The 23323-nt window shown below is 36.1% G+C and overlaps 1 protein-coding gene across 1 annotated transcript; it reads right to left on the bottom strand.

Moving 5' to 3' along the window:
* Positions 1 to 254: 254 nt before the first annotated feature.
* On the bottom strand, positions 255 to 16643 carry LOC134853967 (DDB1- and CUL4-associated factor 12-B-like). The gene is made up of 7 exons (XM_063869990.1): positions 16257 to 16643; positions 15792 to 16028; positions 15491 to 15551; positions 15008 to 15252; positions 14508 to 14667; positions 8152 to 8297; positions 255 to 2140 (listed from the first exon to the last, which is right to left on the bottom strand). The coding sequence occupies exons 1-7, from the start codon at positions 16455 to 16457 to the stop codon at positions 1976 to 1978; spliced, it is 1215 nt and encodes a 404-aa protein (XP_063726060.1). The 5' UTR covers positions 16458 to 16643; the 3' UTR covers positions 255 to 1975.
* Between the last annotated feature and the right edge of the window lie 6680 nt (positions 16644 to 23323).

Below are 23323 nucleotides of genomic sequence, written 5' to 3'. Positions count from 1 at the left end.
AACAATAACAGTCTTTACTTCGTTGATCAATACTTCAATTGAAATTATCTTATGTTAAAACGAATAACAAACTTTTCAATGCATTTTTTTCTTTTCAGATTTCTCCATTTAAGGAAGTTTCTTTTAGTTTTAATTACATGTTTTCCGGTAACTATAAGCCATTCGTGTTAAAATATGCGGAAACTTTCGCAACTTGTTTACGTGTTGTTTCCAGCCTCAAGCAGCTCAATAGAAATACAAGACATTTTAACGGTTTTCTCAATTACTGACAGACAAATAATATAGCATAGAAAAAGAAATAGATTTATAAAGAATTTACCAATAAATTTAGCAGCATAAATGCTATAATAGAGTCTAGTAAAACAAAGTAAAAGCTAAAAGCACAGCTAAAAAACTAGTTGAATTCATTTCTTGTCTGCAAAAAATCTAATTCTCAAGCTTTCAGTACTATGGGCATTTCAGTTTTTGACCTATAAACTGCCGTTTTTTGGCCTTGCCAACGGCTTTCATAAATAGTGTTAACTATCGATCAAGAAATGTGCTGATTTAAATTATCCAAACAAAACGAACATTGGAAAAGTAAAACGCGTTTTTTTTTTCAAATTGGGTTGAGATTTCACAATAAGTGAAGAGAACAAAATTTCCTGAGAATTTTACCGGAAATACTATGAGGCAATTCATTTTGCGAAATTCGAAACCAAAAGTTTACCCCAAAAATGAGTCATTTTGGCTTGTTTTCAAAGAATCCAAAATTACGCTAAAACTTCTAAGTTAACTGATGAGAAAGTTATATCAAACACACAAGCGAAGCTGCGTTTCGCAAACACTAGCAAAAACACGACAAAAAGCAGCTCCATAAAGTACAACAAGAAAATTAGTCTCACGCACTAACCACTCAGCTACGGACGCTTAATGAAACACTAACACAAGCCACAAATAAAGCAGAGAACAGATGCTATAAAATTTCCAATGCTACAGATCGTGATTACAGCAAAGTGCCACCAAATACTTTATTGAACACTTCTATTTGCGACTTAGGTTAGAAAAAAAGAAGGTTCGTACTAATACGCTAACGCTCTCAAGCTCACTAGTGTAAATAAGCCTCTTACACAGCCCAACAACTATCGAGAAGGGTTAACACTTCAAAAATGTGCGCAAAACGTTTTAAATATGATTCTAATTTTGAGCTTGATATATTAAAAATGACATTTTGGCTATCAGTCAAATATCTTCTCTTATACAGATTTTTTTCTAGAACAGTGTTAAGCTGTGTAAGAGGCTTCTTTTGATATAAATTTCTTATGAAGTAACAAAGAAGTTTTAGCGTAATTTTGGATTATTTGAAAACAAGCCAAAATGACCCATTTTTGGGTTAAACTTTTGGTTCCGAATTTCGCAAATGAATTGCATCTTAGTAATTCTGATAAACTTCCGAGACACTTCTGTTGTCTTCACTTACTATGAGCTGACTAGGGCAATTTTGAACTGACTACAGAGCTGCATTAAATTATCCGAACAAAACGAAAAAAAAACTTAGAACGAGTCTTTCTCGAATTGGGTTGACTTGGGTCGCTTATTTTAGACCGAACTATTATGAGGAACATTTTTGTGCAAAGTTTGAACCCAAAAATTACCCTAAAATGGGTATTTTTGGCTCGGATAGAGCCAGGGTGGAAAAGAGCAAGTTTTGCAGAACAAATTGCACCATACATTTCACCTAAGCAAGTTTTTTAGAATCAACTCAATTTGAAAAAACCGCGTTTTATTTTCAGGCTTCATTTGTTTTATCCTGTTATTTAAATCAACACTGAAACTCATCTTGGCTTTTAGCACCGTTACATGATCAGATTAAGTTTTCTTAAGAATCGGGAAGAGTTTAGGACGCTAATCTACAGATTAACACAGCACCACCTGGAAAAGGGAAGGGAGCGAGCGGCAGGGTCTAGAGTCAGTCTAAGAGAGTTTTGCTGTAAAATCACATCCACAATGCCGCATAGTTTCCAGATATCTGGGCGTGTAGGGGTCCTCCAGCTGCAAACAGTCGTGTGTGGGTGTTGTCGTATGCGAGGGTGTAGATTGCATGCTTGTATTCGGAGGGTGGAATGTTGAGGATGTCGGAGATTGAACTGGCGTTCTCAGTCTTGAAAAAATGAAAATCGATTTTTACACAGAGGCTAATTGGAGCTTCGCACCACTTGCGATAGAAATCAAACATCAAAAAAAAACAAGTAGAAAAAAAAACAAAATATACAAGGTCAACCAAAACTTTCATGTTTCATAAACGATAACTAAGAGACTAGCTTAAGCTGGAAGCACTTGTTAGCTATACTGATAGCTGAATTAGTTGTTAGCTGAATTAGCTATACTGATGCGGGATAACATGGGTTAACTTCGATTCCGAAAATTGGCCCAAACCCATTGGTGTTTCTCTACTAAAATGAAAAAAAAAATCGAGAAAATGAAATTTTCTCAGTGACAATATTTTTCGCATAAAAAATTAAGCAGTCGCCGCTTCTACAGAAAAAATTCACGATTGAAACCTTCACCTCAGATTTGATACGGAAGTTTTTAAGTAAAAAAATTCTAAATAACGATCAGAAGTTCAAAAACTTGACATTTCGAAATCCATAACTTTTTTTCTGCAAAGAGTAGGTCATGGCCGCTTCAACAGATAAGATTCCCAAAACCGAGTTTTTCAGTGGTTGAACACGACTGAATGGCAGGGTAGTTTCCGAGAAAAATCAAAAATTTCCAAAAGACGCCAATGTTTCAAAGCTTTAACTTTTTTGAAGGCCATAAATTTTTTTAAAAAATCAGACATAACCGCTTATACAGGTAGACTTCCAATGACCTGTTATTTCGGTTACACTTTTGATCTCAAATTTGGCGGGATAGTTATCGAGAAAAGTCAAAACATTTCCAAGGAACGGTCAACAAATCAAAAATTAGACTTTTCCGAGGGCCATAAATTTTTGAGTTACAAAATATGAGCACAGCCCCTTATAGATGGGGATCTTCCCAGAGCCTATTCTCTTAATTGAACCCAAAAGAACTCAAATTTGGGAGGGTAGTTTTCGAGAAGTCAAACATTCTCAAAAAACGGTAACAAATTGAATTTTCAGAGAAACAACTTTCGTGTAAAAAAAATAGTCGTAGTCCATTATTCAGAGGCACATTCCACAACTCGTTATTTCGATTTAACCCACACTCAGATTTGAGAGAGTATTTCTCAAGAAAACAATTAAAAAAATCAAGTTTTTGACTTTTCCGAGGGCCATAAGTTTTTGTATTAAAAAAATTTGGGCATACCTACTGATTCAGGGGAGCTTTAGACGACGCTTTTTATCCGAAATCTCAGTATTGGAAATGCAGTTTTCGAGAAAACGAAAAAAAAATCCACAAATATAGTTCAAAAATTTGCTTCCTATATTTTTTCCAAGAATTTTTTCGAAGACAGAGGGAAAGTAAAAAGAGACTAGGGCATTATGCATAAACACAGGGGGCAGGCGATCTTTCCATAGATACCATTTTTTGAAAATCAGTAGAGTATATATGAAAAAATATAACTTTTGCTTAAGGTGAAAAAAGTTTTCCAAGGCGTCATTTGCCAAGCAAGACATTTGAATTCTAAATTAGCAATGGAGCAAAATTAAAGAAGCGGAAACAAAGCCGACATTCTTTGAGAAGACACCAATGTAGCCGAAATGTTTTTTAAAAGTTTTAAGTCCCCTGAAACTACAATTAATAACACTTGCAACAATCCTGGTACTTGCTGACAGCACCAAAAAGTTGTGATGCGGCAATTAAACCGACAAAACTTAAGCAGTCAAACGAAAGTCAGACCATTCAACTTTTACTAGAAAAAAATTTCAATTCATAGATCCTGAAAAAACAAGGTCCTACCGGGACTCAAATCGCAGACCTTACAGTGCAAAAGCAACCGCCTTACCTGCAGGCCAAGCAGGAGGGAAACTGAATATTTCTATGGTCCAATAAGAAAGCAAGCTCAAATTCCTGTAAGAAAAGTTGTTTACAGGGAAAAAAAAGTATAATTCCCGATTAAAAGATATTTGCTCTCGTCGCGGTAATATTAGCTATACGAAAGTATATGAGTCAACGAAAAACAAGACACGGAATTTCTTTTCTTATTTTTTTTCAAGAATTTGAAGTCATGTCAACTGATATTTCCATAAAAAATTTATAATACACGCCAGTTACTGACTTTAAAATACTACTAATCCAATTTTGAAATGATCGCGTTAATCAGATTGTTCCACAATCAGTGATTTCCAGTTGAAAAAGTTTTCCCATTTTCCCATTTACCAACTTAAATTTTAAACCAAATCGGTTTAACGACATTTTCTTTCGACTAACGCTAAAAAGTATATAAAAACTTTTCATATTGATTGTACATGATGCAACTTCTGAGGTATATCACAAGCAATTTTTTTCGGACGCAAGCAAAATGCATTAAATTGCGTAAATTACCACTTATTGATTGAGGGAACACGACTGAGTGAACACTATGAATGGCGTGGTAAAACAACAACTCTTTAGCGTAAATCAGATTCAAGATGCATTCCTAAAAAGCTAATGTTTGAGCCAAGATAAATTGATGGAAAAGGGCCTGTTTTTAGCCAAACTTGTCCAACCAATTGTTTATTGGTTAAATCAGTTTAACAAACCATTTTTAAATCAATTGACTTAAGCAATTCTTAACACTTGGAATACAGAAAGCCACCCAATTGTAAAAATTTAAAAACGCCCAATTAAAAATCGTATGTTCGTAAAATTTTCGTATGTTTGTCTCATATGATACTCAATTTGATGAAAACCTGGGACGAAACACAATTGCCAGCTGCTTTAAAATGGCAAAAAATTACTGAGCTGTAACTATGCAGACATAATTTGGGTAACGCACGTTGATCCGAGAAAAAATGTTCATGCACAGATGCGAGGCGGAGCTTCGCACCACTTGCCATTCAACACAAAGATAAAAAACACCAGTAAAACATGAAAAATAATGCAAAAAAATAGGTGAACCAAAACTTTCGTAGTCTCGATACAAGACAAATAGGGGCCCAGCTAAAACTGGAAGCGCCTGTTTGATCATTTTTAAATTTGTCATAATGATAAGGGACGAAATACATTATTTCAAAAATTGAACTTTGCCCATAACCTTAATTGTTTCTCTACAAAAATTAGTGAAAAGAGTGAAAACCTTTCAAATATTGTAATTTTTCCAAAGACAACATTTTTCTTACGAAAAATAAAATAGGAGCTGCTTCTGCAGAAAAACTTCTCGCAACCGGTTCTTTCGATTAACTTTTCATCTCAGATTTGATAGTAAAAATTAAGAAAATTCAAAAAGTTTCTAAAAACGGTCAAAGGGTCAAAAAATTGATTTTACACAAAGAACAGCTCGTGATCGCTAAATTGAAGATAATTTTCTCTATTAAAACTTAGACTGAGAATTGGCACAGTATTTTCGAGTTGAGTCAAAAAGTTTGAACAAACGGTCCAAGAATCAAAATTCTGGTTTTTCCGAGGGCCATCACTCATTGTGTTAAAAAATTTGTGAGTCACCACTTTTGAAGAAAAACTTCTCACAGCCTGTAACTTTGATTGAGCAGAAAAACTCGGATTTGGGATGGTAGTCCTGCAGAAAAATCAAAAATTTTCAAAAAAACAGTCAAAATCAAAATTTTGATATTTCCGAGAGCCATAACACTTTGTGTAAAAAAAAATGGGCACTGTCACGTATGCAGGAGCTTCCCACGACCCGAATTAAACCAAAAACCTCGGGTATGGGAAGATAATTTCCGAGATAATTCCAATAATTTCAAAAGGGCAATTAATTTATGGAAATTCTTTTTTGGCGTAGCCGCTTGTGCAAGTGATTTGCAACACCCATTCTGACCACTGAAACCAATATCTCAGATTTGGGAGGGTAATTTTTGAGAAAAATATGGATAAAATATACCCTCCACAGACTTTTTTGAAGGCTGATAGAGTGGTGAAGGAAAAAGAGGCTAGCGCATTATGCAGACACAGGGGGGTAAGCGGTTTTTCGATTAATACCTTTTTAAAACCAAGCAAGGCATTTAAATTTTAAATTGACAATGCAATAAAACTTATTAAGCCGAAACAAAGCCGACACTCTTTGAGAAGACACTAATTGATGCCCAAAAAATAATTTTTTTAAAAACCTTTTTTTAACCAATTTTCCCTGAAACTACATGGTACAAGAGACCAGGATACTTGACTACAGTACAAGAAAAACCGTGATGTGACAACTTAACCGACAAAACTTGAGCAGGTTAACACAATCCCGACAAATCAATTTTAACAGGAATTTTTTTTTTCAATGGCATACATACAGAAATCAGAAGTCGATGAAAGTCGGTTTGTTTGCAACTGATGAACTGCTAACGAACTAACTTTTCTCTCAATCAAGCTTTCTAAATCCGCAAAAAAAAAGTCAAGCAATAAAAACAAATTTCGATTTGCAAATGAAAAATCTCAGTTATCAAGAGGATTAGGATGAAAAGATGCTAGTATCGTCTTTTTCACTTTTCTTAAGGAGCAGAAAACTTTGGAGGAGATAGAAACGGAAAACTAGATTTAAATCATTCTGCTAGCACCTGCGACGGAAATGAAAAAAAAACTAAACAAGAGAAAAAAACAAGTACCAGAAACAAATAGCGAAACTGAACTAAATTTGACATTTAAAAAAATATTCTAGCAAATTATGAATAAGCGTTTTTAAATATATCTGATAGAACTTAAGTCTTCCTAAACCCAAGACTTTTAATTAAAAAATTATCATTCTACAAAAACATACAGCTCGAAAGCACTTGAACCTAAATTAAAAATCATTCGACGAAAAAACTGATCGAAATTTTGATAAAAAAATAGGGCATAACTCATGATTTCAATTACCTTCGCCGAAACAAATATGATGGAAACAACAAGCAGCTCAAGAACAATCGAGGAAAAAATTCTCTACCAACCTTTTTTTGAAAAACTCAACTGAAAAATTTCGAACATTGTTTCACGCTATTTTGAAAAATTTGAGTGGTTTTCAATGAGTGCAAAAATGAGTGGTTTTCAAATATACATTGTCAACGTTGAATCCACATAACAAAGAACGAAAACGAATAAAAGGATTAGATAAATGAGCCGACAGAATTAAAACCGATACATAATAAGCTGAAAAACAGCCAATTACTTTCAAAACATAACCAATCGAAGATCGGAAAAGAGTAATGAATGCAAGTAAACGTAAAAACACTGAAAAAATCTCAACTTTCGAATTTGAATGAAAACAATAGATGCCCTTTAAGCTCTTTGAATTTCTAGAACAATTTATGATTGGCGCTTTTTTGATAACATGAGCCCCACTAAAGAAAACTGGATCAATAGGTAAAGTTTTCAAACCGCTCGAAATCTAAAAACTAAATTCCACTTTCGAAACTACGTTCATTACTCTTAAAAATTATACCAATAAATAGCATCTACCGGCAGGGGGCGGATCTAGGATTTTCAAAAATGTTTCGAAATTTTGTCGACCTTTTTCAAAATATTTCCTTTAGGTTGACCAAATTGACTTTCCGAGCTCTCCCAAAGCATTAAAAAAGACCTTGTTTTGGTTAAATTTTCTGTGCCGCAGGCAACATTTTGAAGAAACAGGCCAAAAAAGCATTTTTAGGCACTTTTGGAAATTTTTGACCAAAATTGCGCTTTTTCGGCGCGCGCTCCCCCCTCAAAATTAGTATATATTGGCGCCAGAGGCGCCTTTAGAACATTTTTAGGGTCCCTCACCAAATATGGATTTCTCAAAATAGTACAAAGTGGGACCCTTTGGGTCGCAAGGAGGTCGAATCCCTGAGGAGGAGGAGGAGGAGGAGGAGGGGGGGGGGGGGGTGTCCGCACCCCTCTCCTAAATCCACCCCTGTCTACCGGCTCAATGCAGGCCCTATACAGGCGAAACAGGTATGCTGCATATTTGTATATAAACCATTTCATCGAGGGTAATCATCATCCAGATTCGCAGTCTTTAGATGTTGCTACTAAAGACTAACAAGACTACAATTGAGTTTTTGTCAAAAATCGGGGGCACTTTACGGCCTTGTTTTAGGAAATACTCACAATTCGACCATTTCCAGCGCGTAGATACCAGTCGATCCCACAATTGCACGATATGAACTTGCTAGCCGACAGGTCATAGAACCGAATCAGCCCCTTGCCTGTTCCTACTGTTAGCACGTCATCAACGGTGGCTAAGGAGCGAATACCTGAAAGAAATAGATTCTATTTTCATAACCAACAATGCCTGAAAAATTATGCTGTGGTGATTTTTTGACATACTGGTTTTATTGGATGAAAATGATGGGAAACACATACACAACAAAAGCAACCATACAAAGTGATTGGCTCTGAAAAACTCAGGAAATGTCAAAAAAAGAGGTTAAATGAAAATTAATAAAATCTGCACCATTACTGGAATCCATGAAAAAGATTTTTAATTATTCACAAACTGATGAAATCATAAAATGAATCCGGGCTGTGACAACAAAGCAGACATGATAATCAGACAGTTATTTTTTGTCAAGCGGAAATTTTTCCATTTGCAAAAAAAATGGCGTTGGCCGGATTCGAACTCAGGGTCATTTGTCGCCTCTAGCATGGACGATACCTCTGCACCATATGTGCAGAATAATATACTGAACTTACTTTGATTTGAAACCAAGTTATAAAAAAAATTAGTGATTCTGTTAAACAAGCTAGTAACCTGAAAAAACTCGAATCGCAAGCATAATACACTAACATTGGTTTTAAGCGTATGGATAATAAACCGACCATAGTACAACAAGTCAGCGGAAAATGACCAGAGCAGCCAAAAATTGAATCTTTTGTGTATAAAACTGCATAATTTCGTAATTATTATATAACCTCTACCTAACTATTATGTAACAGCTCCGTAATTCCGACTGGGATTTATCGAAGATGACAAATACTTCGGTTGGTTTAAAAGCCACTGGTCTGTTGAAGATAAATGTTAACTAGACATTTCTTGTAAATCTCACTTTGAACACAATGCGGGGTTTACTTAAAATTTTGATTAGAAAATATATGAAACATTGCCAACTGACAGTTGAAAAAAAGTAATGAACGCAAGGAAACAGAAAAAAAAACTGTCTATAAAATTTCAACTTGCAAATTTTAACAAAAAATCTATGCCCCTTAAGCTCTTTGAATTATACGAACAGTTTATGTTTCACCCTTTTTTGATAAAACCCTTCTTTGATAAAAAAAATCCTTTTTTTTTTTTAAAAAAAACCTATTTTGAGCTTTAGTCTCATTTCGAGCGAGTAGGTTTAATAAAAGAAATTTTTTGATTTGAGTAGTGAAAATCTTAGTTTATTCCAGGAAAACTAATTTTGAAATTTTTAAAAAAAACTGTAGAAGCTTATACATTTTTTTTTACAAATTAAAGTCATTTTTCTTGCAGATCTTAAGTGAATTCAGCATAAACGAAAACAGTCGTCTTCAAAAAAAACCAACAAAATGAAAAAATATATATATTCAGATGTCGTTCGAATAACGAGTGAAAGACCCTTAATATGCTATATCACTAGACCTATTCCGATGACTATTTGGGGTACCTGATTGCACGGAAAACAAACAAAAGCCTAAAACACCCGAAGAAAAGTCCTCCCCAATTTCAATGACCGGAACAAAAAAGTCAACGGACATTTGAAATGAAACTCAATACAGATAACTGAAAAAACTGCTTTTATAAAAACTTGTCCCGAACAATGCTCTTTCAATTTTCAAGGAAAATTCATTTATAAAATTCTATAGAAAGAAACTCAGATCAAACAAGTTTTCCTGCTATTAATTAGACGCACAAATAGCAAAGCTTTCGCAAAATTTTCAAAAATTTGAAATTATTGAATTTACAACAGGATCAAAACAGCAAAAAACTATTTCAACCCATCTCAAATACTAAAATCTTCATTTTATGCTTAACCCACGAAAAAATATTTTACTTAAGTTCATGAGCCAAATCTCCACTTTCCAGACAACTTTTGAAGAAAGTGAGCCATAAAGTTAAACTGAAACAAGTTTTGAATATTTGTACATGGAAGCAAAGCTGAGCTTCGCGCCAATTGCAAGACAAAAATGAATGAATATGATAAAGAGCAAATGAAAAGACAAATCGAAAACTTGAAAAAAATCATTTCTTGTCATAGAAAAAAAATGCACAAAAAGCCAAACAAACCCGTAAAAACGAGCCACCTGCACCATGAGAAACTTCAAAAGAGGCAAAGCCGAGCACCATTTGCAATATAAAAATGGATGAATATGATTAAGAGCATATGAAAAGACAAATAAAAAAAAATCAATTTTGTCAAAAAAAAAATTAAATTAAACAAAAGCCAAACAATCCCGGAACATTTACTGCGCCAAAAGAAATTTTACAAATGGAAGCCAGGCATTCTAAAAAGTCCTTTCCCGGGAAGCTGGCTAAGATAAGCAGACAGACGATAGCCTAAAATAAGCGGAAACTATCAGTTGGCAAAAAAACAGGTCAAAAACAATAGGCGAAATTTTAAGAACTGAGCAAAATTAGAGCTAAGACCTGGCCATCTGAATTGAAACAAAGGCGAGGCGGCACTGGGCAAGCACATGCGAGACAACAACAAGAAGCTAAAAGTTAAATAAGAAAATGTATAGAAACACGCCTTGAATAAAAAAAAACTTTTGCTATGTGTCGGACTCAAACCTCTCACCTCGAAATTAGGCATCTCACGTCTTCGCATTTGCACCACGGACCCTTGAAAATTTGCCACCATTAGTCACCAATAAAACAGCTACAGATACTTACAAATTGCCGACGCTGTGTAGCAAAAAAGCCATCAAATATGAAAAACTAGTGTTAAGTCCTTTTCAAAAACCAATGTAAGACAAAAAGAACAATTTATAAAGAGGCGAATCTGCGCTTCGCAAACACCAGCGAGGAAAATGGAAAAAGAGCTCAAAAAAGGCAAAACAAAAAGAAATAGGGAAAGGATTAAAATACACCTTGAGAAAAAATTTTAATGAGACTTGGAGTATCACGTTGTCACATCTGCTTCACGGCCGCTTGTAATTTTACTAACACTAGCCACCAATACAGCAGCTACAGTTTCCATCAAATTGCCAATGTTTTGCCGCAAAAATTCGACCAAAAAAATGAAATTATTTAAATGTCCCGGATTAAAATATCTGACCTGTTGATCTTTCAATTGAAGTCTTTTTATCTCAGACTTGGCTGGGTAGTTTTCCATATTCCAAAAATCTATTATTCCTAAATCTGATATTCCCTAAATCTATTAAAAAAATTTCTACTAAAGCATGGGAAGAGCCTGATTTTCAAATTGAAGATTTCTGCACCCTGATTGAGGCCCTAAAAATAAGATTTAGCTAATAGTTTTCGAGAATAGTGACAAAATTTCGTGAAAAATAGTGAAAAAAATAAGTAAAAAAGAAAAAGGAATCTTTCCAAGTCCATATCAGCTTTTCTACAAACAAATGGGGTAAAACAGATTTCGCAAGGAAATTTTAAGCACCATGTTCGTTTGAATGAACTATCAATCTCAGAATCAACAGGCCAGTTTTACAAAAAGTTTTTGAAGAATAACTTTCCAAAAAACGGGCAAAAATTCAAAAATTTGGACATTTTCGAAGGCTTAACTTTTATCAGAACGCAGGGCAAAGTCACTTGCGCAGGGAAGATTTGCATAACTGATAGTTTTTTTTTCGAATAAACTCCGATTTGGCAGAGTAGTTTTTGAGAAAAGACAAAAAGTTTTAAGAATTAACAAATGTCAAACAATGGGCTTGTTTGTGGCCATAATTTATTTTCTACCGAGTTTGAAATACCAATCGAGAAAAGAAGCTCCCCGTAGCCTTTTCTCTTGATTGGAACCCTCATCTCAGATTTAAGCATTTATTACTTGAGAAAATGAAAAAATTCTAAACAGATAAGTCAAAAATCCCTCTACTGAAAATTTTGGAGGCCGTAGATCGTGGGATAAAATGAAAAGGGACTAGCAAAAAATACTGGCACATAGAACTGCAGCCTGTTGTTTCATGGGTACCTTTTTTTTGAAAATTGGTATAGTAAGTTTTGAGAAAAATTGAAATTGCTGCGAAAAAGTCGAAAAGTCTTCCAAAGCGTCGCAAAAAAAACCCAGACATGTTCATAATACCTGTTTTTTTTTTCAAACAGGACCTAACACTAGCCAAAAATAAAGCAGCAACATATGCTTAAATATGCTTATATATGATTAAACAGAAATATGCCAGAAGTGCCACCAAATGAGCACTTTTATTTGCGACTTAGGTTACAAAAAAATTCTTCGTAATACACAACGCTTCGCTTGTATAAAAAATTCTTCGTAAAAACCTACTACGCTTGTGTAAAAAAATAAGTACTTTGTCGACAAAAAAATTTCAGTTAACAATCGGCCAAAAAGTTATTCGACCGTGAATGAGAATAATTTTTCAGATTGTTAACATCCTCCGGTTTCTGCAAAAACATAGCACAATCGTCAGAAAAAAATGACGCAGCTGTGACTAAAACTAATGTGACGAAACAATCAAAAAGTTGAAGTTGAAATTGAAAGGTGGGGGAAGTGGCAAAGAGGTATTTTGATTGGCATTTGATCTAAAAAAAATCGAATATGCCGTGGTGCGACGTGACATATTTTAACTAAGCGATGAGAAACAGTGGATTCAAAAAATCCCGTGTTCAATTCCAAGCTTCTAATGGAAATGATCTGCAAAACAAAGAGAGAAGTCACTTGAAATAATTTTCGAAGTCCCGATAAGCCCAAAGAAAAAAATACCAAAAGAAAATTAGAAAAATGACCGCTTAACTCTTTCAATTTGAAGAAACTGCTCTGATTGACTCTTATGGTTTGATAAACAATGGAGGCCAGCTAAAGCTGGAAATACCTGTTTGATTACTTTTTTGAATTTTTTATTGATGCGGAAGGACAAGGGTAATTTCAAGAACAGACCTATAGCAAAGAAAAGTAAATCCAAATTTAAGAACTTCATAATTTGTTAATTTAATCAATTACTTCAGTTTTCCGAGGGTCAATCTTTTTTTGGTGTAACAAAATTGGGCGTAACCACTTATACAGTGGAGCTTCCCACAACCCGTTCTTCACACTGAAACCAATATCTCAGAATCGGGAGAGTAGTTTTTGAGAAAAGTCAAAAAGTTTCAAAAAACAGTCATAAATTAGACTTTTCTGAGTGTCATAACTTTTTGTGAAGCAATTTGGGCGTAACACCTTATGCAGGAGAGCTACACACCCGTTCTACCTTGAAACCAAAATCTAAGATTTGGTAGAAAGGTCAAAAATTTTGAAAAAAGGTTCAAAAAATCGAAAATTGACTTTTCGGAGGGTCATTACTTTTAGTGTAAATTTTTTTAGCCTTTTCGTTTAAACAGCGGAGCCGCCCACAATCCATTCTACTCATTCATTGGAGGCTAGTTTTCGAGAAAAAGTGAAAAGTTTCAAAAAACGTAATTTTGACTTTTCTAAGGGTCATAACTTTTTGTGTGAAAAAATCAAAACGTAATCATTAAGGCGGCGGAAATTCCCACAACCCATTCTACTCATTGAAACCAGAACCTTTGGGAGTGTAGTTTTCCAGAAAAAAAAAGTTTCAAAAAATGTCAAAAAATCGAAAATTCGACTATTTTGAGGGCCATAACTTTTTGTATAAAAAAATTGGGCGTAGCCGATTATGCAGTTGAGCTTTTCAAACTTGTTCTATCCGTTGAACCCAAAATCTCAGATTTGGACGGGTAGTTTTTGAGAAAATGTTAAAACTCCAAAAATTTGGGTAGAAAATTCCCCCACACTTCGAAGGCTGTAGAAAGTGCGGTAAGGTAAAAAGAGACTGGAGGAGTATGCACGCACATAAAGGACTGGCCGGACGTTCCATTGATACCACTCTTTTGAAAATTGGTGGAGCAGTTTTTGAGAAAAACTAAATTTTTGAAAAAAGTGAAAAATTTGTCCAAAGCGTCTCAAAAAAGAATCATAAAAAATCCGATCCCAATAACATTTTCATAATACCTGTTTTTATCAAACAGGAGCTAATGTTTTTAAAGAAAACCCGATAGATAGAAAAGTTTGCAAACCTTGTGAGTTCTTGAAATTGAATCTACTTTTGAAGCTTCATTTATACTCTATTTTTGCTACGTTTCAATTTTTGTTATCGGAGTGTATTCTGAATTGCTTATGAAAAATGAATTCGAAAATCGAGCTCCAATAGAATTCAAAAGTCAACAAGCCAAAAAACAAACGTGACCGAAATAAATGAAAATTCACTTCGTTTATTAACAACTTAAAACGAAAGGACAAATTAAGCTACAGTGTTGCTTTGGATTACAATTTCCAAATTAGTAGTTTAAACTCGAGAGATAAAATAGGTACCGATTTGACTGTCTTTGAGGCTGTGATAATGAGCTAGCCGCATTGTCCTGGGGTCAAAGAACATGAGGTATTGATATGATCCACAACAGTATAGGTTGTGCTGCTCAGAGTAGCACAGAGTCACTGTCTCCTGACACCCCAACAACTTCTCAGAACTTATCTATCAACAAAAGCAACAATTAAATTCCATAACTTACTAGTAACAAAATATATAGTGGACGATGTTGATCATAGGTGAGAAAAGTTTAGAGACAACATTAATTATTACCACTCAGGGGCAGATATCTATGATTTCCTCGAGAAGATGGCTGATTTTCATAACCGGTCAGTAAAAATGGAGGTCCTAAATTAAACCAAATGGGAACTCTGCGTGGAAAGGTGACCGAATTCTTTGGGGGGAGGGGGAGCAGGCGGCGTACTGATGGGGAGATGATCGAAATCTCCCCTAAATCTGCCCCAGATTATAACGCTCATTTGTACAAGCAGACAACACCACTAACCTGTCGCAAATGTCCTGGATCCCAGGTGTGAATGTAACCGTTAAGCGAAGTAACTGCCAGTTCACTTCGTTTGGCATTGAAGGCCATGGCACGCACTCGGTCACTAGTCTGACACAGTTTCTTGGCCACTGGGTCAACGGAGCAGTAAAAAGGCAAATCGGCATCGTCACATCCGCCAGATCCAGAAGAACACGCCTCAAGGTCCGAGGGAATATGCCACATGCAAAGGTAGTTGTCACGACTCCCTGTCAATTGAGACTGACTATAGATTTTTTATTGCGTTTTTTTTTTTACATTTCGTAGCTCTTAAATATGGATATTGAACAATTAGTAGTTAGTTAACGGAAAAAACACAGTCTAATTCTCTTGCCATCACATTTTTTAGAGGCAAAAAAACTTAATTCAATTTTTTTTGTATAAACAAATCCTTATCTAGTATGAACAGTTTTTTGGAAGGAACAAGTGAAAACTGTTTTTACTTACCAGTGACTAAGAATTCGTCGTCCATCCAAGATCCACAAAAAATCCAATCACTGTGACCACTCTAAAAACCAAGCTAAGTGAGCACTACTACCTCCAAATTCATACTTTCCAAGAAATATCTTTTAACTGATTTTCTAAAACAATGCATTGTTAAAGCAATTTTGGCGAAATTTCGCAAACGCAATTAATTAATTCTCTAAATTTTTGAAAAAAAAATGCTTTCAATTTTGAGAAAATTACGCGATTCGGCCAATAAATGACATCAATTTAGAGAAAAATAGTGAGTTAAGTTTGAACTTGCCTCTCCAAGAGCGAGCGGATCTATCTGAGGTAGCGAGTAGAAGGCAACGTCATTTGGGTTCTCACCGCCTGTGGCTATTCTAGTCTCCGACGGATTGACTGCTATGGTGTGAATTCCACAGTTGGAATTGTACTGGTTGTTCCTCGACTGCTGCTCCAAAGACCCTTCTTTTAACCGGCGGCGCTTCAGAAGAGGTATCGAGAACTTGCTCTGGTTATGTACATTCAACACATTCAGCTAAAAAAATAAATAATGACACTTCAAAATCCTGGTGATCATAGAGATTTGACTTGATTGACGAATAAGATTAGCAAATCCAAATTCAGGGTTACTGACAGGGAAGCTATAAAATTGATAAATTATGCAAACAGATAGATTTTGCTCAATGTTTGGTTATAAATTTCCGGCTTGAAAATCTAATTAGTATTGTCAACTTTTGAAAAACTGAGGGACATTAACGCTAACCTGATTGCACTTTGTTCCGAACACAATTTCGCTATGTGAAATCCACTTAGATGCGAAGATCTTATTCGAGTTTGGAACTGTGACTGGCACCTCTCGCATCGTAAGCGAAGAGTAGTTGCGGAAGATGGCACACTTCTGCACCTCTTTCGAGACACTCGCCAGACCCAAGCTCCTCTTTTGGACAAAGTCATATAGTGTCATTTATTTATCGCTTGTGATGCTCAAAACCAGGCTTTATAGAGTTTGCGATTGAGAAGCTTGTTTTATTCAATCAACAGCGGAACCACAAAAGAACTCATCAAGTATTCTCTCTTGATCCTACGCAATCATCCATATGATTGCAAGGAAGAGATGGCTTTTCGAGATCGTTATGAGCGTTCCATATTTGACTCTGAAAAAATCAAGTTGCCAAATTATATCTACGAAACAGATAAAAAGGAGCTTTTCATTGCTTTAATATGAAAGCTAATGATATTTTAACAGGAACTTCTTCAAATTGAGTTCCGATTTTTCAAATGTATTAAAAAAACTCGTTGACATCTGAAGGTACTGATATGAATAGGCAACAAAAAAATCTCGCACAGAGAATTGTTGGTTACTTTCAACAGTGAAGCGAATCGGAGCTTCGCAACATTTGCGATACAACACAATCATAGCATTATTAAGTACTTAAAAATTTGTTTTAATTAATCTTTATTTTGAGGACAATATATCACAGAACACAACCAAAAAAAACGTACCAGGTGGCAAATGAGCCGGCAACACTTCGGCAGTTGCCAGTTGAGCCGAACACAAAATGTCATTTTAAATAAAGAAATTATACAATTGAAGCTTAGCGCTCCACTCATTAAAAACACAGGGAAGCATAACAATCTGTTTTTGCAGCTTAAAAGAGGCAAACTGGAGTGAACAGAAATAATATACTATAAGCCGAACTTATTTCAGTGGAAAAAAAAAAGAAAACGAAACAATTTTACAAAATCAAGTTCGTCAGCTTACAAACTACAGAGCAGAGTTTCAATTAGGGTTAGAGTAGCTAAATTAAAGAAATATTGATGCTTTCAAGAAAATCATTCCAGGCTTTGAACAGTTAGCCGACAAAAAATGAGTAGACAAACCATAGTCTGACAATTCGTTATCAAAAAAAAATAATTTCACCAAAAAAGGCCCGGCCGGACTCAAACACTAGGACCATATTTTCAGAACTCGCATGCTTTTCCTCTCGATCAGGGCCTCCCTGAAAGGCGACCAAGTTCTAAAAAGGCAAGCTATACTCACTCAGGGAGATAGATACATGGTTAAGCAAAAAAGAGTGTCCGGCCTCGAAAAAAAAATTGTGTACGGAAAAAATCTGATTTTCCCAAGTGAAATGATTATGTTCCAATCAATTCTTTCGGCCAAGGTTAAGAATTTTGAAATTACTGATACTGTCAGTTTTCGGCCAGTTCTGATGAACTGCTCTGAAACCGGGGCGCAGACCAAGACGATGCCCAGCTCTCTTGAGAGTGCTGATACGAAATCTCTGCGCAGGATTACAGGAGTCACTTTAAAGGCAGAGTTACCAACGAATCAGTTATTAAAATGACAGGCCTTGTTGATCTGGACAAGCAACAAGTGTGTTCACGGCTACTATAGTTTAGCCATGTTCACCGAAGAGAAAATTACCATGCTCTAAAATCAACAGACCATGTTTCAGTCCCAGGGTAAAAACCAGCAGGAAGACCTGAAAAAACGCTCGATTGTGTTAAACGGGACCTGAATACTGGAGCCTCAAACCCACAGACTGCTTCGATAGAATGGCAAGAAAAACGTAATATCTTCCATTAAATAGCTTGAGTGCTATTCAGAATATCCTCATCTGAATGCTGAATTTGTCAATATTCTAGCTATCCAGATATACCATTGCTTACGCACTTTCCGAAAGTCTAACTCCATCACAATGGGAAAACGGACAATAAACGCATGCATGAATAGTGGTTTTATTTTTCGTTGAAAGAGTTTCCGAAAGAAAACAAACCCATTAATTTCAGTATCGAAGAAAAACATGACTTTTAATTAATTCTAACAGAAAGCTCGTACAAACTCAAAAGTTGAATCTGATTAAAACACTCGTGACTCGGATTATCGCAAAAAAAAACAACCGAAAAAACCGTCGCAGTTTTGCGACAAACAGCCCTGAATTTTTCCGTTTTTCTAACTCTCAGATTAATTCTATTGCAACTTTAAGACGAATAGTTAGCTATTATCATCTCTAATTTTGAGCTTTTTACTTAATTAAATCGCCTTTTACTTTAAAAATTTCTCCGTGTGCAGCAACCGGTTATCTTAGCTTTTCAGCAATTTTTATACTTCTTACCAGATAAATCATTTGTTAATTATTTTAAACGACGGTAGAGGTAAGAATGGCAGAGCTGCGAGGCATTAATAAATCGTAGAAAATGGAAAGATTGAAGGATTTTAGAGACGAAATGGAGGGATACGATCCTATAGGAATACGCTGCTGTCCAAGGTCGCTCACGCGGTCTCTATACCGCCTCCTATGAGCACAAATTGAAAAATCATTTCCAGGAAATATCGAGCCAACATTACAATCATGAGCCGGCCGATCTCCCTTGCGCGGTAGACGAAGTAACAATCACATCAGTTGCGATAAAAAAGAAAAATTGAACGAAACGCAATCACTGCTCGAGATTGAGAGGAAAGTAATCAGACGAGAGAATCAGCAGAAGGATAAGACAGTGTGAGAGTACGATAGCTGAGGCTGGCTTGCCCTGAAATGAAACAAAATATCGCCTGGGAGAGGTCAGAGCACCAAAGTGTAACGACATTCTCAAAACAAGATAAATAGTATCTTATCTGTGCACAAGAAGGGATGCAAAAATGATCTCAAAAATTTCAGAACAGTATTTCTGCTGGGCATGGGAAGCTGAACATTAGGTAGGATACTCTCGAAATGGTTGATGAGACGGTCAGAGATCTTCAAATTTTTAGATCGAAATCAGAGTGGGTTCCTCTCAGGCCGTTCAACCATAGATGCAACTCAAAGTCTTCTGAGAATCAGACAGGACGCCTTTGACTGCTAGACTAACGGTCTTTGTAAAGCATATCTGGAGTTAATCTTTTGCTAGATATTAAAAAACAAGGAATGCAAGGTCGCTTGCTAAAACCATTGATGGATCTAAACGAAGCCACCATCACATGTACATCGAAAAGAGGCGAGGTGAAGGCTTTTCGCCAAAAGAAAAAGTTGCTGAAATAAACATGGATATGATCAGGCGCGGATTAAGGAACTTCTCGAGGGGGGGGGGCGGATTTTCAAAAAAAAAAAACTTTTTCTCGACCTTTACGTCAAACAAATTGATTTTCTGAGCTCTTCCAAATCACTTTAAAGACCCTATATTAAGCAAATTGTTCAAAAAACAGGCCAAAAAGGCGTTTTGGTGTATTTTTTTTGGATAATTTCGACCAAAAATTCGCGGTTTTTTTTCGGCGCGCGCTCCCCCTCAAAATTAAAATATATTTGCGCCCAAGGCGCCTTTAGAAAAAATTGGAAATAAGTCATCAAAAAGTGGATATCACAAAACAGTACAAAGGGGGACCCTTTGGATCGACAGGGGGTCGAATCCCTAATGGTAGCGTACCCCCCCTAAAGCCGCCCCTGTTTATAACCATTAGCGGATTTAGAGGGATGAGGGTCGGTCGAGTGCCTGAAGAAAAAAATAGCGAGGCATTGTTAGAGGCATCTTAGGTGAGGCAACGAGACTAGTCTGAGTATTATGACAAATGAATTTTTAAATACATGCAGAACTTGTAGCTCAATTTGATCAGCTTAAAAAATTTTGCGCTTTGATCAGCTTAAAAATTTGATCAGCTTAAAAAATTTATTAAGGAAAAAGAAAGCATCAGCGATATTCTTTCAAAGATTCAGTTATAAGTGACAACCCTCCACTGTACCATTTGATACTGTGATGCATCAAACTTTCTAAGCAACGATTTTGAAACAGCGCCTCAGGGGAAATATTTTGAGATCTTATCAAGTTTTGTCAAGTACAAATTGAGAAAATGAAAAAAATATATATCATCGATCATGACAAAATGGCACGAGGTCATCAATAACTCCCAAACGAAACATCGCAGCAATAACTTCAAAATCAGAAACAGAAGTTACGGAAACGCTAAAAAAAATTTCAAACCAAACAAAGGAGTGGTGAACTTCAACAGACGGAGCACCTGAAATTTTCACGTCACGGCGTCATCAATAACTCCCTAACTCTACTACAAATTAAACCGAAGGAGGGGGGTACTGCAACAGAGACGGAGCAACTGATATTTCAGCACATCCAAAAAAACCTAGCAGAACAGAATTTCTGCATAAATTAAAGATCTGCTCCAGAAAATTTTTTTAAATGATCTTGTCAAGCAGTATGCTGCTCTTCATCAACGTTCAGCACTAAAAATCAAAACACTCAGAGCAATCTTCTAAAATCTTGACGATCTCAGCAGACCAGGCTTTAAGAAAAACCCAGAAACGAGGAAACAGACAAACGAAGAAACATACGGAAAAAGACGGAAAAACGTTTGAGTTTTTGTAAGATCTTATTATTTTGGACTAATTTTTTGTTCCAATTGAACTAAGTTTACTCCACTGAAGACTGGCATTTCAATGACACTCCTGTTACAGAACTCAACCCAGACTGTGCAATGCATCTTCATCAACATCATATTGATTTCTCAATTATTTAGCAACAGACTTCAAACTCTCCTGGGCATTGGACGCGATGCAGTACATCATTGAGCCAGAACTTTTGCAAGGATCCCAAAGTACACCTTTTGGAACACTAAACCTCCCAAGTTGGACTATTACCATTCCAATGAACAAGCAACGACAGAAGGTTACGGAGAAAACTTAAATTCTTTTGCATTGCTACAAAGAGTCACTAGCAATCCTGAGTGACGATCGACCACTAAAAGACTTCGTTACAAGTTTTTGTTCTGTCCAGTTTACGGGAATTGAAAGCGAAGACCCTAAACTTTCTTCTGTTAGTGAAAAACATGCAAAAAACTCCATGAAACCAGACGACATATAAGTGACCGGTACGAAATCGGTCTTTTGAGGAAGGATTAAGTTACTTTTCCCAACAATTACAACTCGGCTAAAGCAAACCTTCTTATCCTCCGATAACGATTGGAGAAAGACCCACTTCTCTCAGATGTACCATAACACTCTAGAAACAGACATTGAGGATTACTACCTAAAAAGCGTCGTTTTCTGCCACTTAACACCAAATCGATTATGGTACCCTCCCCATCATTCTGTCTGAAACGCAAGCAAACCGGGAAAAATTCCAAGATTTCCAATGCAGCATCACTTTTTCAAGCAAAATCTCATTAACAAATTGATTGGTTTGCTCCTGCGGTTTCCCGAACACCGTAGCGCTGTAACAGCAAACGAGGAAGCCATGTTCATGAAGACTGCTATCATGGAAAAAGATCAACCCCCCTTTTCGTTTTTTTTTGTGGCCAACAACGACCGCCTTAAAACAGTATCAATATACCGCTGATTTTTGGAGCGAAATGCTATCAAAAACTAATTTCGTTTTACAGCAAACAGTTAAGGGCTTCGCACCGCTTGACGAAATTAACTCAAACAGCTTGTACATGGACTCCTTTTGCACTCATTTCGGAATGAAAAAACTGCAATCATGTCTTCAAAGGGTCTTAATCTACACTTTAAAAAGGTGGATTCAACCTGGCAAAAATTGTTTCCAATCAATCAAACATCGTAACTTATCTAGTTAATAAACGTGACACAGACGAATCAAACCATTCGTGTCTTCGTGTTATGTGGAATAAAAACAAAAAACTCTTCATACACCAAAAATCTTCGACCTTACAGGAAATAATAATACTATACGGAAAATCCCATCGTTGAACGCTTGTTTATTCGACCCTCTTGATATCATCGCCCCATAAGTGATAACAGTGAAGATTATCCTCGAAGACAATAGCAAAGAAGGCCATGCATGGTATGAGCTAATTCCGAAAGACAAATGCCAACAACTTAAAGTTTGGATTGACAGGTATCTAGCTTCTCCTTCCATCGAAACCCCAAGATATTTCAGTTTGAAATCTCCTTCTTACCCAATTTATCAATTACACGTCTTCACCGACGCCTCACAAGTTGCTTATGGCGCAGTGATCTACACTCGTGTTTGTATCAATAATCAAACCTCGTGCTCCTTTTTGATAAGTCGGGCCAAGCTGAAATTCGAGAAAAACTATTACTGAAAACTCGAAGTTTATTAGGGGAAAACTCAACCCTGCCGACCAAATAACACGTAGTCTTTAACCTCAAGATAAAAACACGCGGTTGAGGCCACGAGGTTGAGGCTAACACGCGGTTGAGGCCACCATATTTCCTTCTACACGATGAAGAACAGTGGTTTACACATACATCAAGCGAAACGACGAACTCAATGAACAAAGCATTTACTTTATAATCAAACATCGATGTAACAAGATTTCTTATCCGACGGAACTTATCCGCGCAACGCAAATGTTTTCCAAATTAAAGAGTTGGTTATTTCTAAAATTTGCCGCCATTTGCATATCAAAGACTTCGAAAGGCACGTGACCACCTGTTCAAAGTTCCACAACAAAATTCTTTTGGCCAAGATATTAGACATAGGAAACAACAGACCCTACCCATATAAAACAAATTGTTGCAACTAGTTCCATTTGTCCACAACGAGCTACTTCGTGTTGGTGGGTGAACTAAACGCAGTTCGTTACCATTCAGATCCAAGCATCCAACCATTCTTATTGCCAAAGAACTCATAACACGTTTGTTTTAAATAAAGTGTCCCAAAATTTGCATTCAACTTGGAACAAATACATCAGAAATTTTGTTCAGACGTACTACGTGTTTGGTATTTGAGACGGTTTACGGATCATTCCGTTCAGATGCTTCGTCTGTCGAAGATTCGCAGGTAGAGGCCTCGAACATCCAATATCAGACTTTCCTGCCATCAGGTTCCCACAGAGCGAATTATCTGTCGCGTTTTCTA

This window comes from Symsagittifera roscoffensis, chromosome 9 (genome assembly GCF_963678635.1).
Source record: "Symsagittifera roscoffensis chromosome 9, txSymRosc1.1, whole genome shotgun sequence".
NCBI classification, from domain to species: Eukaryota; Metazoa; Xenacoelomorpha; order Acoela; family Convolutidae; genus Symsagittifera; species Symsagittifera roscoffensis.
The sequence above is the reverse complement of the archived record's forward strand: the minus strand, read 5'-3'. Positions and strand labels throughout refer to the sequence as shown.

Excerpts from the sequence above, each read along its gene's own strand:
- LOC134853967 (XM_063869990.1), bottom strand. The coding sequence starts at position 16,457 with ATGACACTATATGACTTTGTCCAAAAGAGGAGCTTGGGTCTGGCGAGT. Across the intron at positions 16,029-16,256 it reads TCGGAACAAAGTGCAATCAG|CTGAATGTGTTGAATGTACA; the intron begins GTTAGCGTTAAT and ends TTATTTTTTTAG. Across the intron at positions 15,253-15,490 it reads CGACGAATTCTTAGTCACTG|GGAGTCGTGACAACTACCTT; the intron begins GTAAGTAAAAAC and ends CTCAATTGACAG.